Source organism: Tursiops truncatus, chromosome 17 (assembly GCF_011762595.2).
Source record: "Tursiops truncatus isolate mTurTru1 chromosome 17, mTurTru1.mat.Y, whole genome shotgun sequence".
Taxonomy (NCBI): domain Eukaryota; kingdom Metazoa; phylum Chordata; class Mammalia; order Artiodactyla; family Delphinidae; genus Tursiops; species Tursiops truncatus.
This window is the reverse complement of record NC_047050.1, coordinates 51,342,553-51,370,518: the sequence shown is the minus strand read 5'-3', so window position 1 is coordinate 51,370,518 and position 27,966 is coordinate 51,342,553. Positions and strand designations below refer to the sequence as shown.

Sequence of the window (27,966 nt, the reverse complement as noted above, 5' to 3'; positions counted from 1 at the left end):
AATGTTTCTATCTAACCTACAGAATATAAATAACGTCCACAATAAGATTTTAGTACAAAGTAGGTTTAGAAGGTTTAGGTTTTAGATATGAAATGATACAATATACCATCCAATGCTGCAATTGTAGATGTCTGTCCAATGTATACAATATCCACATAGAAAGACTGTGATTCTGATGCTTTCTGCAAACTAATCCTCTGAAGAGAAAAACTGGTCCCAGTGTATTTGGTTTGTATGAGATCCAGAAGGTCTATACAAGTGTAGGTCCAGCTGAAATATGGTTGTTTAATTAGGTGTATAGATCAGTTATAATGTTCAATGTAAACAAATACATTATAAAAAGCATTAAAATCTTGAACAGTAAAAGTTTTTCTTTTCCCACAAGAAGACCATAAGCAAGCTTTATTAGCACAAAAAAACAGCCACAAGGGACAGCAAGCAGAAACTTTACATTGGCAGTGAAAGATTTAATGTTGTATCCAAAAGATAGGTTTTCTTTTATTTGTAACCTTGGCAGTAGACATAGGCATGTAAAGTAACATTCTGTAGTGACAGGTAAGTAAGCTAAGGAGCATGCACCTTGGTGGAAGGCATACAGAAACAAGACACAAGAATGAAGCAAACCATTTTAGTGGTGCCAGGGACAGAGCAGCAATTTCAATCCAATACTAAGAAGCAAAACTGGAGCTTGATAATACTTCTGGAAGAGCTCAGTGGAGTTGCATTGTCCCCTATAACTAAGGGACAAAAGGTGCTAAGTTATTTATAGATTCAAATGGTTGCAGAGTGCCTTTTAAACGTATAATTTAGATTCAGAGTTTCCATTAAATATTAACTGCATTGGAATCTCATAAATTACATAAGCAATTTGGTTACAGGAGTTTGCAATAAAGAGATAAATACTGCCATTCAAATAAGTAAATACAGTTCAACAATAATCTTTGCGTCAGCTACCACTGTACTGATTAACTGACTAGTTTGGGCACCTTCTATTCTCATTTTGAAACTTCATGGTTTACAAACTCATCATGGGATCCACCTCTAGTGCACCAAAGCTTAGACTGACAGCATTTTAGAAAATTATATGCATAACTACAGTAAGTTAAAGTGCTCCTTAAATTAAAAAAAGTATTTTGGGCCTCTAAGTACACTTCTACTACTAATTATATGATTCCGAAGTTCTAAAAACTACTTAGAAAAAATGGTACACTGAGCAGGACCCTTTATATAAGAGAAATGGAGACTACAAATGATATCAAAACTTAAACAGCACATGGTGCCTTTGTGGCTAGATAATTCCATTTTCCAAAGGAAAACCAGATTTTACTTCTGGGATTTTGAAGCTTGATTTACAACTACAAACATCACTGGTTCTGGAGGGTTATAGAACAATGCTTTTTGGCACTAACAATGTGCTGAAAATAAACTAATGCTAACACACCTAGCTGATCTAAGTAGACTGTCTGACCTACATAAAAGCAGGTCTAGAAATACCAGCTAGGAGAGTTTACGTTGCCTTGATTGGTAATAGTTTTTAATCAGAGAACCAACCTCTTTTAAAACTCATGATATTCTTGTTGAAAGATCTTGTAGCATTTAGGGTAAAGGAAGCCCATTAGCTCCATCAAATGTAGGGCATCTTCAAATTACGGCACAGCAGAAAAACTGCAGGCTAAAGGAAGGACCTACTTAGTGATATGGTTAAGTGATGGTTTGACTAACATGGAAGAATTGAGATCTGTAAAATCTTCCAAAATCCTGTTGCAATAGAAGAGTGAAATGCATACAGGTGGTGGTGATCAAAATTAAAATTGTGATTCCATTGTTCAATTTGGGCACGTAGGGATGTCCCTTCAAGAAGGACTTTCACTTCATAATGATCCATCATGGGATTACCCGATTTGAATCAAACTGGGTATGAGGCAGTGGGATATGTTCATTCTGTGCATAGACTTTCCATGCTCCTTGCCTATTAACATGGAGAGGACTGTCTTAACCCCTGGCATTGTTTCTTCCTATGTGATGGCCAACAGAGAGTAGTTGTGGCCTCTTCTGAGTCAACAATTACCCTAGGGAATTGCAGAATTGTTCCCACTCACTTCATTCATTCCAGGAGCTAACTTCGATCCCATTTTATATATTGGATTAAACTGTGCAATAGCCTCAAAAGATCTATTTATGCATGGGGAGGGGGAATCAGCACTTTCTTCGATACTCCTCTGTCTCTTTCTGTCTCTGTCTCTGCTTCTCTTTCTGCCTATCTTCCTCTTCATCTTCTGTGGAAAACAAAGATGGATCAAATGTATAAAACATGCCAAAAGTGCAAACACAGGAGCCATACACTGTTTAATCAGATGCCACTGGAGGGTGAAATCTGAACTGCCAGGAAAAGGACATTTTTTTAAAGCATTAATTCAGGAAGATTACTTTTCTTTCATTGGCGGTGGGTGGGGAATCGGTTTTGACTTCTTAAGTTTTTGTTAGAAAACAAAACCCAAGAGTGTCCTGCAACTTTCTCAGAGAGCAGCTTCTTATAGTTCGTGCCAACACTGTCCACTTCATACACAGAGCTCACTCAGCTCTCTGTCCTTTGAAGTCCACTCCAAGTTTACCAAACTTCAGTATCTGATGAACTTTCTGTCTCTGTATGTAAAAAAATTTTCTTTCTTTACATCCTATGGAAGCATGTCTAGATCTTATTCGTGGGGTAAAACACAAATAAGTATCTTTTAATGCTTGTTCCAACAATCTAAGGAATATTCAGTGGGAGAATTTTCATGTGTCCTGAAGAATTCTAGGAAAGACTCTTCTTAAATATATTCTCTTTGACAAACATCTCTTGGGTATCTACATTTTAACTATGGCTACCTATCTCATGGTTAGAGATTCTACACCTATATTTAAAATCGGTTCCCAGTTGCCCTCACTTTATCAACTGAAGGGCATTAGGGCCACATGTTCAGGGTATGATGCCAGAGGGGTATGCATCAAATACAATATTTTATTTTGAAAGCTGAAGACTATAACTTCCCTTCTTCCCTTAACAAAAGGTCATTCCACTTCTTCAGGGAGAAAGCCATAAGCACTGGCAAAACTTCTTTTAAAATTTCAGGTTAAAAAGCTGGGCTGGGGGCACAGGAGGGGGATGTATCTAAGGATATCCACGTCAAGGTCCCACAGTTCCAACAGGCTCTGTGTGCCCCCACCCACCTGTCTGTTCCATCGTCCGTCACTGCTTCTGTCACTGACCCAGTGGGCACATCTTGTTTTCTCCTGATGGAATTCAGGGACCTAGCTCCGAGGGAGCATCTACAGGCCCCAACTCTGGTTGTCTCCCCACTTTACCCCTTTCCCCCAACTCATGAGGGATCCATCTGAAAAGTTTTTTAAACCTTTAACAAATAAGATTCCCCTTATAGTCCAACATATTTCTATGAGTTTTGGAGTATACACATTTCTAAAGGTATGGAATGAAAGCTGGTCCCTGCATTTTGAAAATAGTGGTGGGATGATCAAGAAAGCAGGAAGCTTGAAATTGCGGAGTTGGAAGTAGTTTCTTCATCCAGAAGCGAACTCCCCCATCAACACCACCTTTTCAGGAATTCCCTGGTGGTCTAGTGGTTACGACTTGTACTTCCACTGCAGAGAGCACGGGTTCGATCCCTGGTTGGGGAACTAAGATCCCACAAGCCGTGCAGTGCAGCCAGAAAAGAAAAAACCTGCCTTTTCTTTCCATCTAGTTATTCTAATCTCCCTCATCATCTTACCTGTTATTTCTTTTCTTTGTTTTGTTTTGTTTATGGGTATCATTTGGTTCTATTTCTAACTTTGGATCATTTTCTCTTCCCTTCTGTCTGAACAGTTAAGCCGAGGCACTGACTCTGCCTCACACTTGCTCCATACACAGCAGTTCTGAATGTTCATAATCCCACTCCTATGATGAGAATAGAAAAGTCCTCTCTCTATATTACAGAATGGCAGCAACTTAAATGATATGTATTAAAGTACAATGAAAACTATATAGATTGATACAGGATACAGAAGATTTTTTATGTAGCTATGACAGAAAAAAAAACACAAAAGAAACGTATTAGAAATATTTTTGAAGACATGGAAATCATACCATGGGTATTTTATGACATAAACTTTACATGAAAAAAAACCTTCTGAAATTGTGGAGAGGAAATGTTCTATATCTTTACTGGGGTAATGATTACATAACTGTATACATCTGTCATGCTTACTGAATTATGCACTTAGAGTAAATTATGACATTATGTAAATTACACTTCAATAAGCATGACTTTAAAATTTACGAGGAATACTTTTTTTTCTTTTTTTTTTTTTTTGCGGTACGCGGGCCTCTCACTGTTGTGGCCTCTCCCGTTGTGGAGCACAGGCTCCGGATGTGCAGGCTCAGCGGCCATGGCTCACGGGCCTAGCCGCTCCGTGGTATGTGGGATCTTCCTGGATCAGGGCACAAACCCGTGTCCCCTGCATCGGCAGGCGGACCCTCAACCACTGCGCCACCAGGGAAGCCCGAGGAATACTTTTTAAAATAGAAAAGTTGTATGTGTGTGTATGTGTCGTCATTGTTTTATTGTATGTAAAATTTTTGTGTGTATTGTACATGAAAATTCAAAGTCAAGATTGACAAATTTCAGAAGATATAATAATTAATGAAAACCAAAAATCATTTTGCAGAACTAAATTGTGCTTGAGGTTATGACAATCACAGTCATTAAACAGCTTTCTCTAGACTCATTTAGTTTCTCGCATTATACTTCTCTATCTGCATTTTTATGTGTCTAACTTTTGGCAACCAAACCAAGTATTTAAGAATATCTTTTCTCCCTTAACTTTGGTATGTTCATCAAAATATTTTATTTTCTCCATTTACACATTCATTTTGTTTTTCAGTGATCAAAGTCTAATGATAATCTGGCGCTAAGGCAGTTTCTTTCTACCTTCCTTCAGTATCTAGAAACATTATTAGATTTAATAATATATAATTAAATTCTAAAGTTTACCACCGTTTTGTCTTTTAAGTGGTCATGGGTGATGATGACACTAGACCAATTTTTATTTCCATAATCTATAGATTTATTTTTGGCACAAATGTCTCTGTTAGGAAGCTTATGTAGAAGGCAGAAAAAATTGCAGTTAGATCCATGGTGCACACGATTTCTCAAAAACAAACAAACAAACAAACAGATTTTACCTTCATAGTTTACATACTATAATTTAAAAATTTCAAATTCATAGTGTAACTTACTTGTTTCCATATGCAAAGTTATATGTAAATTGTGTATCAGTGCTTCTAGTAATCTTGCTTGTGTCTTGGTATTGAAATTTTAGACCAATATAATTTGCCAAGAATCCTTTGTATGCTAAACATAACTACACAGAAAATATTAAAAGAAAATCAGTAACAATATTTTACCATTAAATTGTTTTGTAGCAATTCAAATGAATTCAATCCAATCCAATAAATATCTATTGAGCATTTTTTATACAAAATGTATCAGAACACAGAGGAAGGAATGATTAATTTCAGACAATGAGATGCAGAATTGGGGAAGATTTTATAGAAGAGGAAGGAGTTGATGTGACCTCACAATTAATGATTAATTCTTTTATTGTTTTCTTAGATATGATTTCCTTAAAAAAATGGAAATAATTCACTCCCTCTAGTCATGGAGCTATATAAGGATTAAGGTCAGTTCTAACTAAACTCTTCAATGAATTTAAAACTCCATTACACACAGAGAAGACAGAGAAACATTCAGGTAGATTAACTAGGATGTGAATGCAGCTGAACATTTAGAGATGTCACTATACAATAGTTATTAAATACTAATTTTAATGGTCTACAACTCCTTAAAAATGCCAGATGTATTTAGAACTTAGAACTTTAGAACATGTGTTACAAGTTGAGAATTTTAAAACAAGAGAAAGGGTAAATCTATGACTACTAGTCTTAGATACCTATCCTAAAACTGCCGTCTCCTCTGCTCGTGATCCTCCTTTACTTTTCCATGACTGGATACCCAAGATCACTTTATGACGGCTATCTATTTTTGTTTCTTCTTAATTAATGAAGGAATAATGAGATTATATATTTTAAATTGTTTTAGTATTTACATTTGTGTGCAAATAATGCTTTTTTCTGAAATTATAAGATAAAGCAGAATACATGTGCATGGTACTACGTATTCTTAAAATTTCATTTTTTGAGTATCAACAGACAAGGAAATCACAAGCACAGAATTGAAGCATGGTGCCTGTCCAATGTGATGTGACTTCACATGACAAGCAATTTTCCTTCTCTTAAAACTTCATGAAATTTTATTACCAAGGTATTTTACAAATTTAATTAGCATATAATTTTGTTGAGCTTACCTGATTATAAGGAAATAATAAAATGTTTCCATATGGTAGTCTGTTTGGTTTAACATCTGCTGAGTCAAAAAGAACAGCTGGGTTTTTCAGGGAATAACGACCACAGTAAGCATCAGTTTCAGCTGTCTTTTGCCCTCTATTAATATGCTCCTACAGAAACAATAATATTTCAAATGAAAACATGATTTATTGCCCTGCTTTACTCCCCAACATCTTCACCTAAGTCATTCAAGTTTCAACTCAGATCCCACTGCTTCCCAAACTGCTTTAACTTGAAATGTTTTCTCTCTTCTTTGAAAGTCTAAGGCTCTCATCCTATAACACTCATTTAGATACGTACTCATATAATCCCTCGTACCTGTATTTGACTATTTCCCAAGTCCTCTCTTTCCCTTTATATTATGAACTCCTTAAGGATATTTATTCACTCCTTCCACAAATGATTTTTTGTGTTCATTCCATGCCACATTTTTACTTCTTTGTTCATTTGTTTGTTTTTTGTTTAATCTTCAGGGTTCCAATAGTGAAGAACCCTATCCCTACACACAGGAGCCTACCAGTTTGGGACAAAGGAACCAAGGATTATAAAACCAAGGCTGAAAGGAGACATGTAACTCACATAAAAGCATCAAAACAGATGACTCGCAGAAGTAACAAATGAATTGCCTTGAAGAATAAACAGGAGCAATTTAATAGGAAAAGGGAGACAAGGGGCATCAGAGAGAGCGTAAAATATGTGCAAAGAAGTGGGGACGTGAGAGCGTGGTGCTGGGAAACTCCAAGAGTCAAGGTAAAGTGTAGCCAAGAATGTGTGTTGTGATGATGATGATGATGGGAGATGAAGTACAAAAGGAGTATAATGTAAACTACTTGTTCAATTGTCTTGGCTGCAAGTACTACATTCAGGATAGGAGAACCCAAATACATGTATACTTATTGAAACAGGTTGAAAATGTAACCCATTAAATGATTTTCCCTTTTCTTCAATAATAAATCTGTTTGCATAAAGCATGACATGATATATATTTTTAAGGACTCATTTCTGGGGTATTGATCTGAATTGAATAACTAGCCTATATATTTCTTATTCCTATGATATTCATTTGGAAATGGTGAATATCTGGCTTCCTCAAGTCTTCAAAATAAGAATTAGGAAGTTAAGTATATTTTAAATTTATTGTACATCAAAGAAAAATCTTTGTATTTCATCAAGAAGTAAATAATGACTAGGCATTGTACTAACTGACCAGAAGCAAGGGAAGCAATTTACTGTATAACACTCTACTACAAATGGTATTCTCTGAAGCCAATGAGGAAAAAGAATATACCCTGCATCTAAATGAAGAAAACAAACAAAAAAACCTATAGATTTCACATTTACCCATCTTGCCTACTTTCTCTTGATTAAGAAAATTCAGGTGTGCTTTTACTAATGAGTCATTTTATAATGCAGGAGGATGCTAGAACAGACCTTACCAATAAATGTATGACAAAATTATACTTGAAACTTGACTTTAAATGTTAAAGGAATTAATGCTAATTCAAAAAATGACAAAATTCCAAACATTTATATGATTTCTTATCTGGTCCATTTCACAGTTCATTAAATATTCCATACCAGGTTAAAATCAGTTTCATAATCTCTGAAGTATTTCACAACAAATCCTTCTTCAAAATTTGCAATTTGTGGTGGACACTTAGCGCTAACCATTTCTTCCACTGCTGCCTGAAACTAAATTAACAATATGAGCTTTAGTAACTTCTTTATGAAGAGTTAGAACATTACTAATTTAACTACTAATTCTACTAATTAATTAAAAAATAATTTCATAATTCCCATGTTAGCCATAATTATGAGGTCATTTCCTAAATAATTTCAAGTTAATATGTGATAATTTCAGTATCCAATGACTGTTTCAAGACTTTTATTTTAGAATGATAATAGTTATATCCAACTGGCTGATCTTAGCTTATTTAGTTATTACATAAGGGAGGCATATTGGTTTAGTAGCTTTTTAAAGACAGCAATGAGGCAAACCTAAATGAATTAGCACCTAATTAAACAGATTCCAAATGAATAGTTTTCCCAATTAATGCAAAATTAACTGGAAAAAATATATACTCCAATGCATTGTTTCTCAAAAGAAGAGATACATATACTGTAATCTCTTACTATTATTTAAGAAATAATAACTCTGGATTATATAGGAACTGGCACACATTCATGAGGTCTATAATTTCCATACCATATTTCTCTGATAAAGCACAGATATTTAGAATTAAGGACTTGAAATAGTGCACAATCTTCAGTCATCAAACAAATATTAACTCAAACTCATTGTACAGGTAGTTGTTGACATGCAGTAATTCACAAGCAAACATTCCTCATGAGCAGCTACCCCATATGCAGATACCTGGATCCTGTTGGCACAGATCCAAGAACTCCCCTCTCACTCCCTCTGTCATTGTGATATTTCCTCCCTTCTCCACTCACTATGAGTTGGCTCCAACCCACCATGACAAGGAGGAGATGTATTACTACTCCTTAAAATGTGTTTTTATAGAAGGCTGATGCTTAAGTGGCTTTCTGTTTAAAAAACTAACACAGAGCATACTTCAGCTTCTGATGACTGCGGCATAAGAGGTCTAGAAGTGATCCCATCCCAATTCAGTGTGAATGTGTCCAAACTGGGTTTTCCTTTGGTTTGTTCTGTAATAGCCAGTGTGACATTGTTCCCTTCAAATACTTCATAACTGAGCAGATCGAAGTCTCCTGCAATGAAGTACCAAACAGAATTTGAAGAAGTTAGTTAATTAAATACCAATATACCCATAATAGAAACTCAGAGGTAACAAAACTAGTTTTATTTAGAATTGTATTATCACAAGAAAAAGGATAAATGGAGAAGATGCAGATCCTTGAATCTGATATTTAGCCATAGTAGAAACAGCAGAACAGCAGATAAAGTGCTATATATTTAAGGTTCTGTTTTTGTAGCGTAAAAGGAAGTTTTGTAAGATAAACAAAAGTTGGCATTGGGATCATGAGGTAAAAATCAATGGGCAATAAAATATTCCAAGAATTATTTAAGTTTTCTTCCGGTACCATCATCTTGGTATAAAGGGCTAGCCTGGGAAATTGCTATTTTCTTTAGTTACAAATGGAGTACAAAGATGAATTCCAGGAAGTAGCCCCATGCCTGCGAACCTTGTTTATACAATCTCACTGAAAGAAATAAGGCCTTGTCCTCACATGTCTCTCTTCTTTGGGAGGATGCTTTAACAGTGGAATCCTACTGACTTTCTCTAAGAGAACAAAGATAACCATATCTTCTTTAGATAGCATTTTGACAATCTAACCTTTGGGAAATTTTTAGAACTTCAATTCATGTTAAACAGAATTCTTTACTCTCTGCTCAACAATCAAATTACCAACTTCATAAAATGAGACATAAACATTGAAGTAACAGTTTACTTATATGAATTGGAAAATAGTGACCGTGCAAAGAAAGGAAATACATATTCAGGGACCTATTTCATGAGCTAAATATCCCAAATACCCAAATTGGTTGCTAAACTTGGCTTTAAGACTTGAAAATGTGACACTTGAAATTGTAAGACTTGAGGGCTTCCCTGGTGGTGCAGTATTTAGAATCCGCCTGCCAACGCAGGGGACATGGGTTCGAGCCCTGGTCCGGGAAGATCCCACATGCTGCAGAGCAACTGAGCCAATGTGCCACCTACTGAGCCTGCGCTCTGGAGCCTGCGAGCCAGAACTGCTGAAGCCCGTGCACCTGGAGCCTGCGCTCTGCAACAGGAGAAGCCACCGCAATGAGAAGCCCGCGCACCGCAACAAAGAGTAGCCCCCGCTCACCGCAACTAGAGAAAGCCCGCACACAGCAACAAAGACCCAACGCAGCCAAAAATAAACAAATTAAATAAATAAATAAATAAACAAACTATAAAATTTGCAGAAGAAAAACTGGAAAAATTTAAAAGAAAAAAACTGTAAGACTTGAAAACGTAATAAGAAGTTAATGGCCATTACTTGAAAAGGATAAAGAAGTCAAATAATTTTGGAAAATGCTGTATTAAATACAGGTGCACTGCTTTTCTTGTTTTGTTTTTATTGTTGTTTTTGTTTGTTGCTCATTGCCGGAGTCCTTGGGGATTTTAATATTCTATAATGAGCTCTATCAACCTTCAAGGAGCTTCCCACAGGGATATGACCAGAGAATCCTTTTATCAAACAAGATCTAGCCAGACTAGTGTCTCCTGAGAAATACTGATTCACTTAAATTTCATTTCCAGAATTAATATCTTCACTAATTTTTGCTAAATGTAAAGTAGGCTACTATACTTATAGTGTATTTGTAGTATATAGCGTGTATACCTCATGCACTGGAGTGGTACACTCCTTGAAGTACAACTAGAATTTAAATTACAGTAGAACAAAATTAACCATTTATTTCTGTTTCTCCTGGAGGTGATCAGGGCTATGAATATGCATTTACTTTCCCGTCATTTTATGCAGCTTTTACCTTTTTCAGTGGAGTTGCGCAGGATACAAACTTATTTCCTAGAAAAAACTTTACAGAATTGCAAAATGAAATACATGCTTACCTCTAGTTGATATAAAGGTTACCATGTAAACATAGCTCTGAGGATTTTGTGTTCTTATTACTTGAACTGCATCCGGTTTTATAGACCAGAGGTCATTCAAGGCTGATTGCAGTATGAAGTCAGAAGCGTCAGCAGGTAGCCAGACTTTTCGATGAATTAACAAAAAATTAAAGTCAAATGATTAGGGGTTTTAATAAAAAAAAAAAAAAAGAGTTGAAATCTCTGCACTATCACAGCCAGCACTGATGTCTCATATTTGAATTTTTTTAAGTACCTATAGTCTGTACCATCAGTTATCACTTAATGAAATTACATTCTGAAATTGATTCAAGTTCAATAATATTGGCTGCTTAATTGGACTGTGATCTATTGAGGATAGGGCTCATATTTTATTTTAATATATTTGTTTTAATATTCCCATAGTAATAAGCATTGTATTTGGCAAACAGCAAGCACTCTTCAATATTTACTCATTGAAACAATGAACAGAAATAGCAAAATTATTTTTTCAGGGTTTTTTATAAAATATAGAAATGCAATATCTTCATTAACAGATAAATTAGTGTCTCATAGGTCTTTTGAGAAACTGAAATGCCTATCTCTATAATGATGAACTTAATTCCTATTAACGTAACACCTGTGAGTCACGGATACATAAATTCCTTATGTGTGTTTAGATATGCATTTATCATGATCCTTACAGAAGAAAATAATAGTATATATCTGAAAGCTGTTTTTACTGATGCCATTTTCTATCCCAGTCTGAAGAGTTTTCTTCATGATATATTTTTTTGCCTCTTTGTCTAGCATACTATTAAAACTAATTTTTCAGACAGTAGAATTTGACTAGAGCAAATACCTTTTTATAATTTTGTCTATACATGAAGAGTAATAAAATCTCCCTTATTATTTACAACTTACCAGTTTTTTCCTTGTTATAGATTAATCTATATTGGTAAAGTGAACATAAATTAGCTTCCACACATGGGCCGGTTACCATGATCTTCTGCACTTCATTGGTTGCATTAGTTGTTTCCCAGTTTTCCAATGTTATAACCTATTTCCCAATTTAAAAAAGCATATATTTACTATAGGGAAAAATACATTTTAAAAGCATCATAAGTCAGCTATTCAATGCTTCTACATTGCCCTATCTTATTGCAAATGATAAACTATTTTAATGTGTAAGTCATCAAATAACAGACTCTTTGGTTTATAATTACAGATATTCCAAGGCACAATTCAGTAATTTTCCATGACTGTTTTCCCCCAAAACAGTATCTTACCTAGTAAAATTAATAACCAAATAGAGCTCCTATATTTGAGCATTTACTTTCTACAAAGTGGATCTATAATCATAGCAAACCTGTACTTCCTGGACAATTGTCGACTGGGATTTGATCACTTGTTCTTCATTCACTGCATCTTCTGTTTGTTGTTCAGTATAGACATTTCTATACTGGTACAGTCCAACATCCACAAAAGCACTTAGTCTGTACTCCTGCAGCAAGATTTCAATGTAATATCTGGAAAATAGTGTAACTAAAGAATGTAACTTTTTCTCCAGAGCACTTGTCATGAATTTTTCTTTCAATGAATAAAATTTCAATATGATATAAAACATCTGCTTGTTAAATGATTTATATTGTAGTATCCCTGATTTTAATTATTAAAATATTAAGTTTCATAGCAGTTTGCTAAAAGAAAATGAATTATGTAAGATATCTGCATTAGAGATAAAGAGAACGATGAATTCATTCAGTTTTGTCCATAAATATTTATTGAAAAAGATACTATCCCCTATCTTCAAGTATCTTAAAACAAAATTACATTGTAGGTTATAACATAATCTTCCTGGCATAAAACAGAGGACACACAGAGGTTAAATACATTAACGTGTGTAAGAAAATGTCAGGCAGACCTAGACATACCATATATTTTGTATCTGAGTAGTTGTATGTCATCGATGAAAGTTCTTACTCTAAGTTCCTCAAATATTGCCTCCACTTGTAACTTGGGAAACAACACACTGCCACAGAAAACTTTTACTGATTAGATTGATGATGGCCCTCTAATAAGCTGGATGAGATTCACACCTTAACTTTGGAAGTCTTGATTCCTGAGGCCCCGTGCCCATCATCCAAATGCCTATCCAGGATAAGGTGTTCACTAATCAGCTGTTACAGGTGAGTGAAAAGCTACTGCTTCCCTATCTAAATCTCTGTCAGTGTAACTACTGCTCCCATCGTTGGAGAGGCCAGCTAGGAGTTCCTTTAAATTGCCTCACATCATTCAACAGATACTCTTGTAAATGGAGAATAAGTATCCACAGTTCACGTAAAACTGTGAATGAGGGGTATTTATTACCTCCCATCTGGCAAGGATGCTGGGGCTCTGGGTCATTTCCCCCATAGAACTGATACTGGAGGATTACATCAGGCTTTTGGCTGCCCTGAGAACCTGTTTGCCAGCTCCGTCAAATCAAGGTGGGCAATACTAATTAGGGAGCAGGATTCGGAGAAGAACCATTAAATTCTGTATCCTTACTGGCAGCTTAAAAATATTTTAAGGCACCTTCTATGTGCTAGACACTAAACTGAGCACTTCACAGACATTATTATATTTAATATTCACAAAATCCTATAAAATGTATATTATTATTCTGTTTGATCATATGAATAACAGAGACTAAAAGAACTTAAAGATTGAAAAATTATTTAAAAGTTAGTCACTGAGGTAGGATTCAAAGTAGAAAGGGGGTGACCAAAGCGATATGCACTTAGAGATAAGGCTATATTATTTGAGTAAAATGAACTGGCAAGACAAGCTACCTTTGGAAAGGTCCCAGGGACCACTGTGCAATAAACCATCCTGTGTGGCCTCAATTTCAGAATACACAACCATCATTATAAGTGCCAGTGTAAATTTCAAGCTAGTTTGCAGACGCACAGATACCGGGGGCAAGATGTATTACAAGTCACCTTCATGCAAGCTCTGTGCTCTTGCCAAGCAGGTAAATTGAACTCATTTTCCAAGGTCAAGGCAAAGCCTGAAGGTGTATTGACACTTAATAGCAATAGGTATTAACGAGATACTCCATTTACTCTGAATTGGCCCAGGGAACTTGGTTAAAAAAGAAAATGCTTAAGTTTAGAAAGAAGTGATAGAAGGAGGAGGAGAAAAAGAATGGAAAGCTTATTATTCCTAAGACTTTAGTGAGAACACTTAGTGTGATTTCTCTCAGGTACCATTGATCCCAACCCTCTCTGTCCAGCTCCATCACATCTTCATGGTGCTGCCTATGAGCATAATCTAATAGATATCTGGAAAGGTGACATGGTAAATGGAAAAAAAAAAAACAACTCCTCCCATCAAGAAGTGAAGTGCATTTCTTCACCCACTGAATCTAAGTTTGGCCATTTGCTTTGGCCAATTGGATATTAGCAAATATGATACAAGCAGAATTTAAAAAGTACCTGTGCATTAGGAATTGCCCTCTTAACTGCTGGGACACTGTGACAAGCCTGGGCTAGCCTCCTTGAAGATGAGAGACCATGTGAAGTGAGACATCCCAGATATCTCAGTTCCCATCAGGACAGCTGAGGCTCCTGATATGTGAATGAGGCCATCCTGGACCATTAATCACCAACTAAATAGTCAGGATCAAAAGAACTACCTAGCTAATCACAAAACTGGGTTGCTTTAAGCTACTAAATTTGGGGGAATGGTTTCTTACGCAGCAAAACCTAACAGATACAAATGGTAAATGGAAGAAAATTTCAATGAAACTTTTGATGTTCTCCATGTAACTTAGCTATTTTGCATATAACATCTTTTACCTCCCTGTTTTCTAGGAATCCTGAATTGACTTTTCGAATGGGATTATTAGCTATTTGAATAATATCCTCATTTTCTCCCTGGAATTGACCTTTCAGCACTAAATAAATACTCCTTAAGGGCAGGGAATATATTTTAATATCCTTTGTATTAAATTTCTAGTACCTGGTCCAGGGTCTGGAATAAATCAAGAGAATATTAAATATATATTAATTATGGTACAAATCCATGTGGTTTTTGTGATTTTTCTCTAGCAATACAGAAAATAGGAGAAGAGAAATTAGATGGCTGGATTGACTGAAAGGTCCTAATAAGAAACTAAAGCAGGATTAAGTAAATTTCACAAAATTGTAATTTCTGCAACAGGAATAATTTAGATTTCAAATTTTCCTGGTTAGCTGAATGCCAGTATGCTTGAAAATATAGAAACAAAACTTAGCAAATTATAGAGAATGACCAATTATAAATTAAACCAATAAACTAGTATCACTTCTACCAATAAAACAAATTGAAAATATTTTTATATATAAAATTATAGTTTTTAAATATTACACAATAATTTAAAGAAAAGAAAAAAACCTTACTCTTTTCCTTTTTGAAGATGAATGTCATCTGATCTTTGTGTTGGGCTGGAAAAATAACTGTTGGCATTGGAAGAATGATAGGCAATCCTCACCTTATCCCAAAAAGACAGAGAGAGACAGAGAGAGAGAGAGAGGGAGAAAAGAACTTATTAATAAGCCTGTTCAGCATTTATTTATCATTTATTTTTTCTGTCAGTCTTAGAACTTTTATGAACAGAAAAATGTGAAAATATTTCACATTTTTCTTCTAATATCTGTTTTTCATGATGAAATGGATTTTAAAAAATTATCAAAGCTCACGTCACCCCTTCCACCCTTAACTAACATCAACTCCACTATTCCATGAACACACACAGAACATAGCTTTTCCACAATTAGAACTGCAAATAGGAAATTTAAAGATCCACACAGGGAGGAGGTTGTTATTGTTAAATAAAATATTCTTTTGTTCTGCTGAGAACTTTGAGGGACTTAACCCAAATGAGATCATTAAAAGGAGGTCTGAAAGATGCCAAAGATTACTAATTGGGTCTGCACACTAGAAAGAGAAGACTTTGGGCTTCCCATTAGAAATGACTATACTGTCTTTAAAGGAAACATGCTGAAAAGCTATGGTAAAATTGGAATTCATGTGTTATAGGCAGGAATTTAAACTTGTTCATCCAGTTTGGGAGACAACCTTGCCATATATATATAGTGATTCATAAAATGTTCTTATGATTTGATTCATTAGTTTCACATTTGTGAAACTGTCCTAAAGAAATAACATAAAATACAGAATAATTTAATGAACACAAATGTTCAATTGAGTATGATTTGTGGTCATAAAAAATCAGAAGTAAGTTAAAAACTTATCAGTATGGGGAAAGGTAGTAAAGTCATGCAATAGCATACTATTCAGTCATCAAAAATGGTGTTATATAAATTATTTAATAATATGTGAAAATACTAATACATGACAAAAATGACTATAAAATTGGATGTATGATCCTATTTATGTAAGAAACAAAATACAGACAAAAGGAGATAATAGACTTTAATCTCATGACCAAGTAATAGTGAAACAGATCTAGCAGGATAGTGAAATACTTGTACTCTTCTCCAAATTTCCTATGTGTGACCATAATTCTTTCATAATAAAAATAATCTTCAATTTTAAAGGAAACATATGTGTTTTCTTTTTTGGTTAGAGAAAACTTAGGTATGGTAAAGCATTTTCTTTTAGACAATGGGTTTTCTAACAACTTTATGGTTCATACCACATGTGTTAAAATAGCCAAGAACCCACCACATAAATTCGTTAATATATTCACTGGTTTTGGTGTAGAATAAATGGGATATGTATAAAGGTTATCATATTGTTTCTATAATATCAAGTAGTGTTCTGTGGCTTCCCTACCTTATCTTCAGGAAGTCCAGTCTGGCTGAAATAGATAGCATAACGGTCATCACCTTTGATGTAGAATCTATAAACATCAGAATCTGGAGCCACCAAAAATCCACTGAAGCGTGCAACAAATGTATCTTGTCCCATAGGCCAAAGATAGGAAGCTGAATCTACCCAACTGGTACCCATGTACCCTGGAGTTTTTTCATCGTATTCGAGTATCTCTTCAAGATGTACTGGACGGCTACTATTCCATACCTCAAGCTTTAGGCCTCTCCCACCTGAACATAACAAAATAAAAGAAGGCTTTCATCAGAATTTTCATGCAGTATCTCAATGTCTTTTACTTGGGTGGTGATTATAGGTATTCTATTTCTATTCACATTTTTACAGCATGTGTGTAAACAAAACAATTACGCATATCTCTACGTGTATCTGTACCCAGAGGACAGACTGCTGTTACGACAGTCTGCAATTTATTGTTTCACATATCTGTCCCTCAGATTCTACACATGTAAAATGAGAGTAATACTATGATTGACAAGGCTACTATGGGGATTAGATATCATACATATGTAAAATACCTGGTACTTAGTGAATGCTTTACATAAGATAGTAATAATATAATAATTATGATTTTTGATATGACTGATGTTGCTTTGTATAGTCAAGACTCAAAACTTCAAGATTCAGACCACTTGATTACAAAATCTTCACCTTGATTATTCTCTCTAATAAAAGTTACTCAATTAATGGCTCAAAGAACAGACACTATTGGCCTTAACGTTTCTGTCAGTATTTGTTTTTCTTCTTTTTAACATTACTTTGGCTCTAGGGTTTCTCCTCCTTCTTGGACAGAATCAGAGAGAGAACATTCTCATTAAAGTGAACTTACACTTGCCAGTGTAATTTTTTCCTAATCATAATGAGCCGTCTCACTTTTTATTTTTCTTCCTTAAAATACAACAACAGTCAGGCTCAGGCCTTGGTTCAGCAGCCTTAGGCTTGTCTGGAGTGCCTGAATCTGGAAAATAATGGCTACTACTCTTCCCCCGAGTCTGCTGAGAGAAAAGCTTGAGCACTTCAACCTTTCATAGCAGCAGCATGCTCTGGTATATACAACTTTCTTTAAAGTAATCAATTATAAATATCAAAATTCTCCTCTTAAACCGGTCAATTTTTAAATATTGTTCAAAACAAGGACATTTAAGAGGTTAATAAAATGAATTTACTTGGCTTCAAATACCAATCAATGACACAATTATAAACTGATTTCACTGAGTGCACAGGATGAGATACAGAATCCATGCACACACATGCACAGCATCACGGTGGTCTAGTTGCAGATATCAAGGCCATCAGGTGCACTTTCACTGGTCACAGGTGAAAATCTGAAAAGAATTTTGTGTTCCGTTTCTCTCATCCCTGTGATCATGCCTAAATCATTCTAGACAAATAAGGATTTAACCTCTGACGTTTACTTTTTAACCAGGAATAAAGCATTTTAAAATTTTCCATGTAGCCTGTACCAAAATTTAGTAATGATCATTTGATCTGAAATAAAGGCACCCTTATACTCTATCAATAGAGTTTTCATAGGGTATCTGAGTAATTTAGGCCAGGTTTACCTCCACTGGTGCAGCCTTGATGCAGCTATATTAATAGAAAAATTTCCTAATCCAGAAAGTATAAAGATAAAAACTAGAAAGAAATTTATTATAATTCTCACTACAAATTCTAAAAAATTCAAATAATATTTTTTGTTACTATGTTACGGGCTCAATGTTTGGGTCCCCTCAAAACTCAGATGTTGAAACCTAATGCCCAATGTGATGGTATTAGGAGGTAGGGCCTAATGAATAGGATAAGTGCCCTTATGAAAGAGAGCCCACAGAGGTCTCTTCTCCCTAGCCCTGAGAAGGCCTCATCTGTGAGAAAGCAGGTCCTCACCAGATCCCCAATCTGCCAGTGCTCTGACCTTTGACTCCTATCCTCCAGAACTGTGAGAAATCAATGTTGTTTATAAGCTACCCAGTCTATGGTATTCTGTTATAACAGCCTAAACGGACTAAGACACTAAAGATATCTGTCAATAATATTCCTCTTACACAAATACAGAAATGGTCCTTCTCCCTTTTGTTGACTTACCTGGATATACAGTCCTAAGAATATCAGGTTTAGGGGGTGTCTTGCAACATATGCTGTTTTCTGTGACATTCAAAATATCACAGGCTTGACCTACAGAGAAGCAAGGGCAGAACTGTTACTACAGAGCTTCAGAATGAAAATCACATCAGTCTATCTTGGAGTGCTTTTTCAATTAAAGCTAAGTTACAAAAGCAAGAGGCAAAGTTGAAGGGTCTTAATTTCTTTTACATATTCTCCATGAAAGCTTTAGCATTCATCAATTGTCATACTTCCACAGGCTACATTTTGCTGGCAAAATCTCACAAGTCTGAGTTAGAATATTTCATAATTTCAGAGAAACAAAATACGAAATTTGATAAAATGATGTCACTGTGAAATATTTTATCTGGGTCCAAAGCAAAGCCTTATGTTTTGTTCCTTGGAGAAAGTTTCTGAATAAATCAATGATGTTCAGAATTTACAAAAGTAGATGATCCCGGTCCTCTTAGGTTAATGGTGGTTTTGTCCAACTTTTTCAAATGAAAACAAAAGGAATAATAACTTGTAAGTGGTATTTCCACAGACAGATGGAAACCAAAACAGACAAGATTCTAAATAACAGTTGTTACACATAAGCACAATCAGACTTCAGTAAGAGTGTACGTTTTAGACCCCCATGTATTCCTCACAGTGCCTCATGTAAGGTCAGGCCTCATTAACTATTTACTGAAACGGAAATAACCCATGAACAGTGAAGCAAGGGAAATGGAGGAAAGTATCTTTGCCACATTTTGTTTGGTGGCCTGGAAAATGGATACTTCAACACAACCTTTCACTATTTTGAATGCTTTGTGAATGCAAGATCATTGAACTAGAAAACAGTACATTTTAACAGTATATTAAACTAACTTAACCCATTTTGTTTGGAGCAAAGATACAAAAACTGATCATTATTTTCAAGAAATTACTGAGGATTCAAAATCTCAAATCTGGCTGTAACATTAATGGCAATGAAATATAAAAAAATTTAACATGTTACCTTTGCATATCAGCTGTATCATAATATCAGATCGTAAAACATATTATATATATTAAAAATATTTTATGTCCCTGCTTCTAATATTTAAAATATAGTATCTGATCAGAATAACATATTATATGAAAGTTTAAAATCTTTTGGCCTATGCAGGTGGCCAGCAAGGATTCATTGGGATAGGAAAGACATTATATGAATGTTACACGAGGTTGCTTTCTATGAATTTCTTTTCTTGAAATCACATCTTGGCTGGCTCATTAGCATGTTCCTTAAAAGCAGAAAGTACCTAAGCAGCAGGCTCTATCAGAAAAATTACGTGCCAGGTGCATGGGCAGACATCCTGTCCCCTGCACGTCAAGGTAGGTAAGGTCATTATAACTGAGTGGGAAGACCCCCACTGTTACATTCATCCCCAACTTCCTATTTGAGCTGCCTAGCACCCTACCTCTGAACAGATCTGGACCAGACATATAAAAGTGATGCATAACCAGAGAATCAAACCTGATGTGCAGCTGTGAACATATAACACATTAATTGATGCTCTTTCTAAGGCCAATATCATCTATAATTACTGATGTCCAGATAAGGCACCGTATATGACAAGGGGATGAGGAGAGTATCCCTAAATACCACTTTAAATTTCCCATAATTACCTAACCCTTTAAGAAATAATAACAGTTCAAAAAGGTAATTTAAGAGTCTATTAAATAGAGGGTACGTGTGTCGCTAAGTGTGGTGAGGAATTTGTTGATGGCAGCCATGATGCTGCCATGCAGTGCCCTTCGGTGCTGACCTCAAAGCCCAAATCTTGGTCATATAAAGGCTGCAAGGAGTGGTCCTCACTGGAGAATTGCAGTGGGAAAAGCATCAAGCCCCAGAACCAAATGCCCATCTGAAAATACACAGCTTTTAAATTAAGCATTAATTAAGAAAAGACTGTTATTCTTCTTAGATGTTATTAAAGAAAAGGAAGGATTGGTTCTTTTATTAAAAATCATGAAAATTACCTCCAACAAAAACTCGGACTGGGAAATCTGTCTCATCAAAGAACCGTCCACTTATTGTTAGCATGGTGCCGCCTTGAATGCTTCCTTGTGAAGGTGAAACCTTAGTGACCTCTGTGAGGGGGAGGGGAAGGACAAGAAATACAATGTCATGAATATTACACATAAACACAAATGTTTGATTTTTACCAATTTTCCAAATTGCCTAGCCATAGTACATAACACAGTGAAGGTACTAGATTACCAAATGAAAGTATCAGGTGTTTCATTATTTTGTCTCTGATGCAATCCTGCAAAGAGGACTATAAACATGGCTTTCACAGAGACCTACATCTTCTGGGGACCAGGCGTTAGTGGTAACTAGTACTAAAGAGACACTGGTAACAGAAGGATCCAGAGAACAAGGAAAACCTGGGCTGAGCATAGATGTTTGGTTCCAAAAGAAAACAGGAAGGCAAAGAGAACAGCCTCTTCTCTATGCTCTTGAAGAATGAATCTTCCTTATATTTATGGGCCAACATCTTATATTTTTTTCATATACTAATATATTAACTATGATTGGAATTCTTGTGGCTTTATATATAAAAGTCTTAGGTATATTGGTAAAATAGCCCAGTGCATAACATATGGTAGATTCTTATTAAAATTTATCCTTATTAGTTCAATCTATCAAAGTTCTATGTATTTTTACATAGGAGTTTCACATTAAATAAGTTTCTAGAAAAAGCCAGGATAGATGATATTTGATTGATTCCAAGACATACATTTTTTTCACATTTGAACATCTTTGAAATCTGAATCATCCCAGACCTGGAAGGAAGTACAATTCTTCCAGAAGGGTTTGTGTTTGCTTCTGACACTCGCCTAGGGGCACTACCAACCTTAGACCTCATTAAATTAAAATAAATTATGATCTGCTTGAGGATTCTTTTGGACCACACTGACAGCATAAATCTCAGAGAGTGCTGGTTTGTGGTTTCAATTGACAGCAGAGATTTTTTTTCCTCCCTTGATCAACAGCCCAAGTTGAGATGCACAAGTTTCCCTGCTGTCTCTTTTAGAGTGATAAGTGTATTTCTCAATCAACCTTACACCAGAAATGTAGTTTTCGGGATCGTAGCTTAATGTCAGGACTTCCTATTTCACTCCTCATCTTAGGTGTGTTTCCTTTCTTAGAATTACGTAACATAATATAGTACACTTTACAGTCACTGTTGTATTTGATTTGATGAAATATCTCTTCTCCCGCCCCCCACCCCACACACAGAAAGGTCACATACCTGCATACGTTTGAAACATTGAAATTTTATTGAGAGAAGAAACAAAATATGCCATTTTTTGTGGTAAACTCCTGTTTAAAAAAAGTAAAAATTCTTGCTTTAAAAATGACCTTTATTTTAGGAAACTGTTTCTTTCTTTTTTTTTTTTTTTTACTTTAGTGATAGAAATCATATAATTTACAAAGGAGCAGGAAAGAACTTTTCAGGAGGATAAAATTGTTCTACATCCTGATTTAGTTATTGATTACACAAATACATGAAGATATATTTGTCAGAACTCACTGAACTGCACACTTAAAATATGTACATTTTATTATATGCAAATTATACTTCAATAAAGTAAGAATTTATATTAACATAAAAAATAAACAGACAGGAGGACTGCCCTTCATAAAAGCTGGGCTCTACTGATGACCACCCCAGAGTGCTCTATGCTCTTATAACCCATTTACTGTCAGAATAACTAACATTATTGAACACTTATCAGGTATGCTAAGATTTTTAAGCTTTTAAGCTAAGATTTTTTAAGCTTTTAATTTATTACGCTATTAAATTTTCAATTTCATATTCCATGAAGTAGGTAAAACTCAGAGAATTTTTATCTTAGTCAAGATCACAAAGACAGTAAGTAGCAGAAATAGAATTTGAGCTCAGGCAGTTTGAGTCCAGAGCCCTGGGTACTATACTACACAGTTCTCCTCTCTTGCCACTAACTTACATGAGAATACAAATGGATGACAGCAAGTTCACAACAGTCCACCAGAGTTAAGTCACCCTTAATAAACACAGAACCTATTCATATTTTTGACAGATACATACTTGCACTTCCATAGTCTAGAGGATTAGGAAAGGAAGGAATCTGATCCTAAAATTAAATGCTGTTCTCTTAATTACCTCAATTAAATTCATAATTAGAAAAGTTAAGAAATTCTAATATTAAGACCTAAACCCATTCACCCTAATTATAACACAATGAACTGGAATCTAAAAGGATAATGCAAATCTTGTGGTGGAGACCAAGAGTTAACTCCCTATAAGTCTAACACAGGCATTATAATTTGCATTTGCAAAGCTAAAGAGTCCCTGAAAATATTTTATGCTAAATTAGTTATTTAAGAAGTTCACACTAGATTTTATATTTTTATGTTATAAGCTTTTCAGCTGATTTCTCAAAGATCTGAAATGATGCCAGTTCCGACAATGTTGTCTGGGGTCAGATCCTGCATCTGAAAAATTAACTCTGCTTTTTAAGTTGGTGGGAAAATTGCCTCCTGAAATAAAATTTGAATGTAATTTATTTGGTATGACACTGAGGTGATTTTCACGAATTCATTGATAATGACTAGGCATTTCTCAATTAAACGAGCCTCATCTAAACCTTATCAGTTTGGAACAGCTGTTGTTTGAACTTGGGGTAATAGAAGAGAGAAGGTTGGTTATTAAAAGAAATACAGAATGCATACAACATTGTAAATCAACTAAACTTCAAAAAAAAAAGAAATACAGAATGGGTGCCACAATACTGTCTAATTGGTTCATCTGATATTCAGGAATACTCCTGAAATTCGTAAAATATGGATTTTATAACTTATAAAATGACAATGTTTTTAAATGCCATGTAATCTTAAAACTAGGCTCTTAAGTAGTAAATGTCATATTTTTAACAGTTATCTTAAATTCATAAGATTGTTTTATATAGAAACACAATTTCTTAAATTCTGAGACACTAATACAAAAGGAAATCCATTGACTTAAAAAGGAAAAAAATGATTATAAGTCAAGATCACAGAATTAACAATTTTATGCAATATTTTTGCCTGTATATGTGCAAATTTTCTGACTTTTTAAAATTGAAAATTGGGGACATGTTAATGCCACATATTGACTTATGTATACTTATTAATCACATTCAAGCTTGATCACTCAAATGTTCTATTTTGGGGTAATTATTTCTCTGAGAGACATATGATGGATTTGGCAATTAGTACCTTTCATACAGACTCAGGACTAAGAAGTCACACATTGAGAGCATAAAAGAACCATATATAGTTCATGAAATAATTTAAAACTGAGTAATTGTTGCTTCTGACATATTTTTCTAGTATTTTCAATAAAATCCTATTGTCTAATCTTATCAAATTATATGTAAGTAGGCCATGTCCTTGCAGCAAATCACAGTTAAGTCATGGGACTGTGTCATTTCCCCATGTAAATCATAAAGGTAAATCTTAGCACCGTTTACATATCATCCACTCTGGCTTATCTTGAATTATAATATTCTTCATGGTTTTAGAACAGTATATATTATTCTATAATGAAATGTCCAGTGGGAATTCTCTGGCGGTCCAGTGGTTAGGACTTGGTGCTTTCACTGCCAGGGCCTGTGGTCAATCCCTGGTCGTGGAATTAAGATCCTGCAAGCTGCGTGGCACAGCCCAAAAAACTGTTAAAAATTTTTTTTAAAAAGAAAATACAGTCCCTGTGCTTTGGGGACCCACAATTTAAAAAAAACAGTGTCCAGCCCAGGTTTATAACTTGGTAATAAACATATTGCCTCTAGGTGTCTAGAACTAGCTCATGCCTAAATACAGTGATAATGGATTTGGTTTCACCGACTCAACTGCATTTCCATACATGCAGGGACCAAATCTCACCCTTCTCTTGCAGTCTGTAAACAATGAACAGGAATAACATCTACTCTGATTACAATATTGCTCTCTTTCCAAACTTCTAAGCACTGAGTCTCTCTTCAGAGACAAAAAAGAAATCAATAGACCTATTTTATCATTGGTCTACTACTGACATATTAGGACTGGATGGCTAAATCTTGTGACTTATTTAGATTTCTATCAACCAGCTCATTTTCCCAGTGGAAGATGCTATGACATTTTGGGAAGAATAATTCATTTAGGTTTGGCACATCATGGTCCTGCCCATAAAAGGCCATTAGCATGCTATAGTTAGTGGGAATGCCAACAAATGCCACCCCCCCACATTTGCAAATACTCCAGGAGTGGGGTGATCCCACCATGTTAGAGAATCCTGAGTCAGGATGTTAAATACTGATGAGATGTGGTTCTGTGACTGAAACCCTCCATCAGTCATGGCAGAGCACTGGAATAAAAGGCTTAGGCCCTGGAGTCAGACTGCATGGGTTCACATTCTAGCTCTGCTTCCTACCAGCTGAATATCCTTGGGCAAATTATTTAATGTTCCTAAGCCTCATTTTCCCAGTGTGCAATATGGGGTGGATGATAACATTCAATTTATAGGTTCTTTGGGAGTATTAAACTAGATAATATATGTAAAGTGCCTAACACCATGCCTGCTACTAAATGTTCATTATTATTATCTATAATATGACATTTGCAACATGTGTTGAGACTTGCATATTCTGATATTTCTGTAAGCGTGTGATGGTCTTTCTGACTGAAATTAGGATAACTGGAAATAAGTTCTAGTTTTACTAAAAATCATAAATATAAGTTATTAACATTGGTGTTAAAATGAACAATTAAAAGCTATAACTACCATCTTTCAAAACTCTATTTGTCCTGACACTTTAAGAGAAAACCATTATCAGGTAATATTAACCATGAGGTTTTATTTATTCTTACATTAGTTCAAATCAAAATTTAATTACTTAGCTATCAAAACAATTTTAATTAAATAAGAAGGATGACAAAACATAAAATAACACTTTATAACATCACAATCAAAGATTTTTTTTAGTTATTGTTTTAGGTAATGCTAGATTTCCCAACAATTGGAAGGCCATGTCTGAGGCACAAATTATGAGTGAACAGGAGTTACAGATCCCTTAAATGTTAATTTGGGGGAAGAAAGTGATTAATTTTTTAATCTAGGGCTCTATATAGCACAAAGTAAATGTACACTTTTATTTTATTTACCCAATTGAATTAATTATGAAAATTATAATTTACAAAATGACCTACCTTCCATAATCACTATCCAAGATGAAGCTGACATTGTGATGACCTGGAATTAATTAATATACGCAATCAATTAAATTCTCAATCACAGGAGAACAATAACTCTGTATTATAAAGCTGATTTAAAACAAAGAAAAGAAATATAAAATTAACACTGTAATTATGCAACCGTCTACTAATCCTCAAAGAAATGAAAACTGAAATATCTTAAAGTACCTAGTACTTTAAGATATACAAAATAATATATCTCAAGGTTATAACCAGGAAAACCTGACAAAATATAATAATGAATGAAGGAGAAGAAAAGAATATATATGTAACCATATTGCCCTCAATTTTCTTTCATTCATTTAACAGCTATTTAATTGAGTCAGACACTCAGCTACGGGTTGAGAGATGCAGGGTGAGCACACAGTTTGCTCTTCTCAAAGAGCACACTGCCAAGTGGAGGATACAGTCAGTCAAAAGCAATGACACAGAGAACTAAAAACTGTGATAAAGCTATCAATCAGAAGGAGAACGAACTTTGAGAATGTAAGGCTGGGGATCAGGGTTTTTTGAAGACATGACATTTTATCTGAAACTCTCAGGATGGGAAGTTTGCAAAGGTCCTGAGACAGAAGGAATAAAGCTCATTCAATAACTAAAAGGTTTATGAGTCTGAAGTACATAGAGCAAGGAGAAAAAAACAGAGTAAAAGTAAAGCTACAGGTAAATTAGTAATGGAATCATCTGGATGACAGAAGAAAAGAAAAAAGAAACTTGAAGAAGCTTACTTCAATGTCAACCTTAGAAAAAGGTAATTCATACATGCTTACATGACACTGAAAAGAAGCCAAGGTAAAGAGGAAATGCTAATTTAAAAAAAAAGGGATGAGGCCACAGGAGAGGTCTAAGAGAATACAAAACAAGGAAATAGGCATTTCTGAGAACAATGAAGAATGACGACTGACACTTACCAATGTAAGTTCCCGTCGTCTTACAAATCATAGAACCCATGTCTCCATTTGGGTGATCTAGTTTTAGACCATACCTAATAAAATATATATGTTAATTTCAAAGTTTATATTGACACTAAAGTTTTAAAATATTGTGTTTCCCTTAAAAACATCTTATGAATTTCAGAATATATATCAGGATAGAAACTGTTGCTACAACAAAAATTTTTGTAAAATGAAAATACTTCCCAGTCTTGGTTGAAGTTATTTGAATAAAACTTCATTTGAAAATTAAATATTTTGTAATTAATTTGGTTATCCCCATTGATATTCCTTTCAAAGAATTTAAAACATTACCAAGTGAAACAATTATTTGATAAAGGTATTTCTCAAAACATCTTTCTCAAAATAATCTAAAAGCAGTTCATATAATACTATACAGGAGATAGTAGATATCAGGTTACATCTAACTATATAAATGATTGATAATTTATTATAAAAATATTATAATCTATACTGTTATAAAGCATTCAGCTATGCAATATTGCTAGAAATTACTATTTAAATCTAGTATGTTTGTATCTACTATTTATTTTTCTAAAGAAAATTATTTGAATTACTTACAAATTATCAGATTGTGGTATGAGAAGTTCACAGGGCATTCCTCCAATATAAGCTCTGTATAAATATTTTATTGGAAATGATCAAATTGTGTTTAATACATTATTTCAAAATGCTCTCCTCCCACCAAGTTTACTGCTACCTTATATATTTTTTCCCAATCATTTATTATTA

The 27,966-nt window shown here is 34.7% G+C and overlaps 1 protein-coding gene and 1 pseudogene across 1 annotated transcript in view; both read right to left on the bottom strand.

Annotated features, from left to right (window-relative positions):
* PKHD1L1 (PKHD1 like 1) overlaps window positions 1–27,966 on the bottom strand; it is a 154,671-nt gene that overhangs the window by 105,635 nt on the left and 21,070 nt on the right. Inside the window, exons 7-22 of the mRNA XM_019942265.3 lie at window positions 27,796–27,849; window positions 27,193–27,266; window positions 26,237–26,279; window positions 22,281–22,351; window positions 21,004–21,114; window positions 18,982–19,071; window positions 16,846–17,114; window positions 15,447–15,538; window positions 12,392–12,551; window positions 11,947–12,082; window positions 11,026–11,169; window positions 9,018–9,175; window positions 8,021–8,134; window positions 6,403–6,552; window positions 5,276–5,400; window positions 107–270 (exon numbers count right to left, since the gene is read on the bottom strand). Of these exons, the coding sequence (XP_019797824.2) occupies window positions 107–270; window positions 5,276–5,400; window positions 6,403–6,552; window positions 8,021–8,134; window positions 9,018–9,175; window positions 11,026–11,169; window positions 11,947–12,082; window positions 12,392–12,551; window positions 15,447–15,538; window positions 16,846–17,114; window positions 18,982–19,071; window positions 21,004–21,114; window positions 22,281–22,351; window positions 26,237–26,279; window positions 27,193–27,266; window positions 27,796–27,849 (1,955 nt within the window). The remainder of the gene's footprint in view (window positions 1–106; window positions 271–5,275; window positions 5,401–6,402; window positions 6,553–8,020; window positions 8,135–9,017; window positions 9,176–11,025; window positions 11,170–11,946; window positions 12,083–12,391; window positions 12,552–15,446; window positions 15,539–16,845; window positions 17,115–18,981; window positions 19,072–21,003; window positions 21,115–22,280; window positions 22,352–26,236; window positions 26,280–27,192; window positions 27,267–27,795; window positions 27,850–27,966) is intronic.
* LOC141276941 (suppressor of cytokine signaling 5-like) lies at window positions 1,718–3,223 on the bottom strand (annotated as a pseudogene).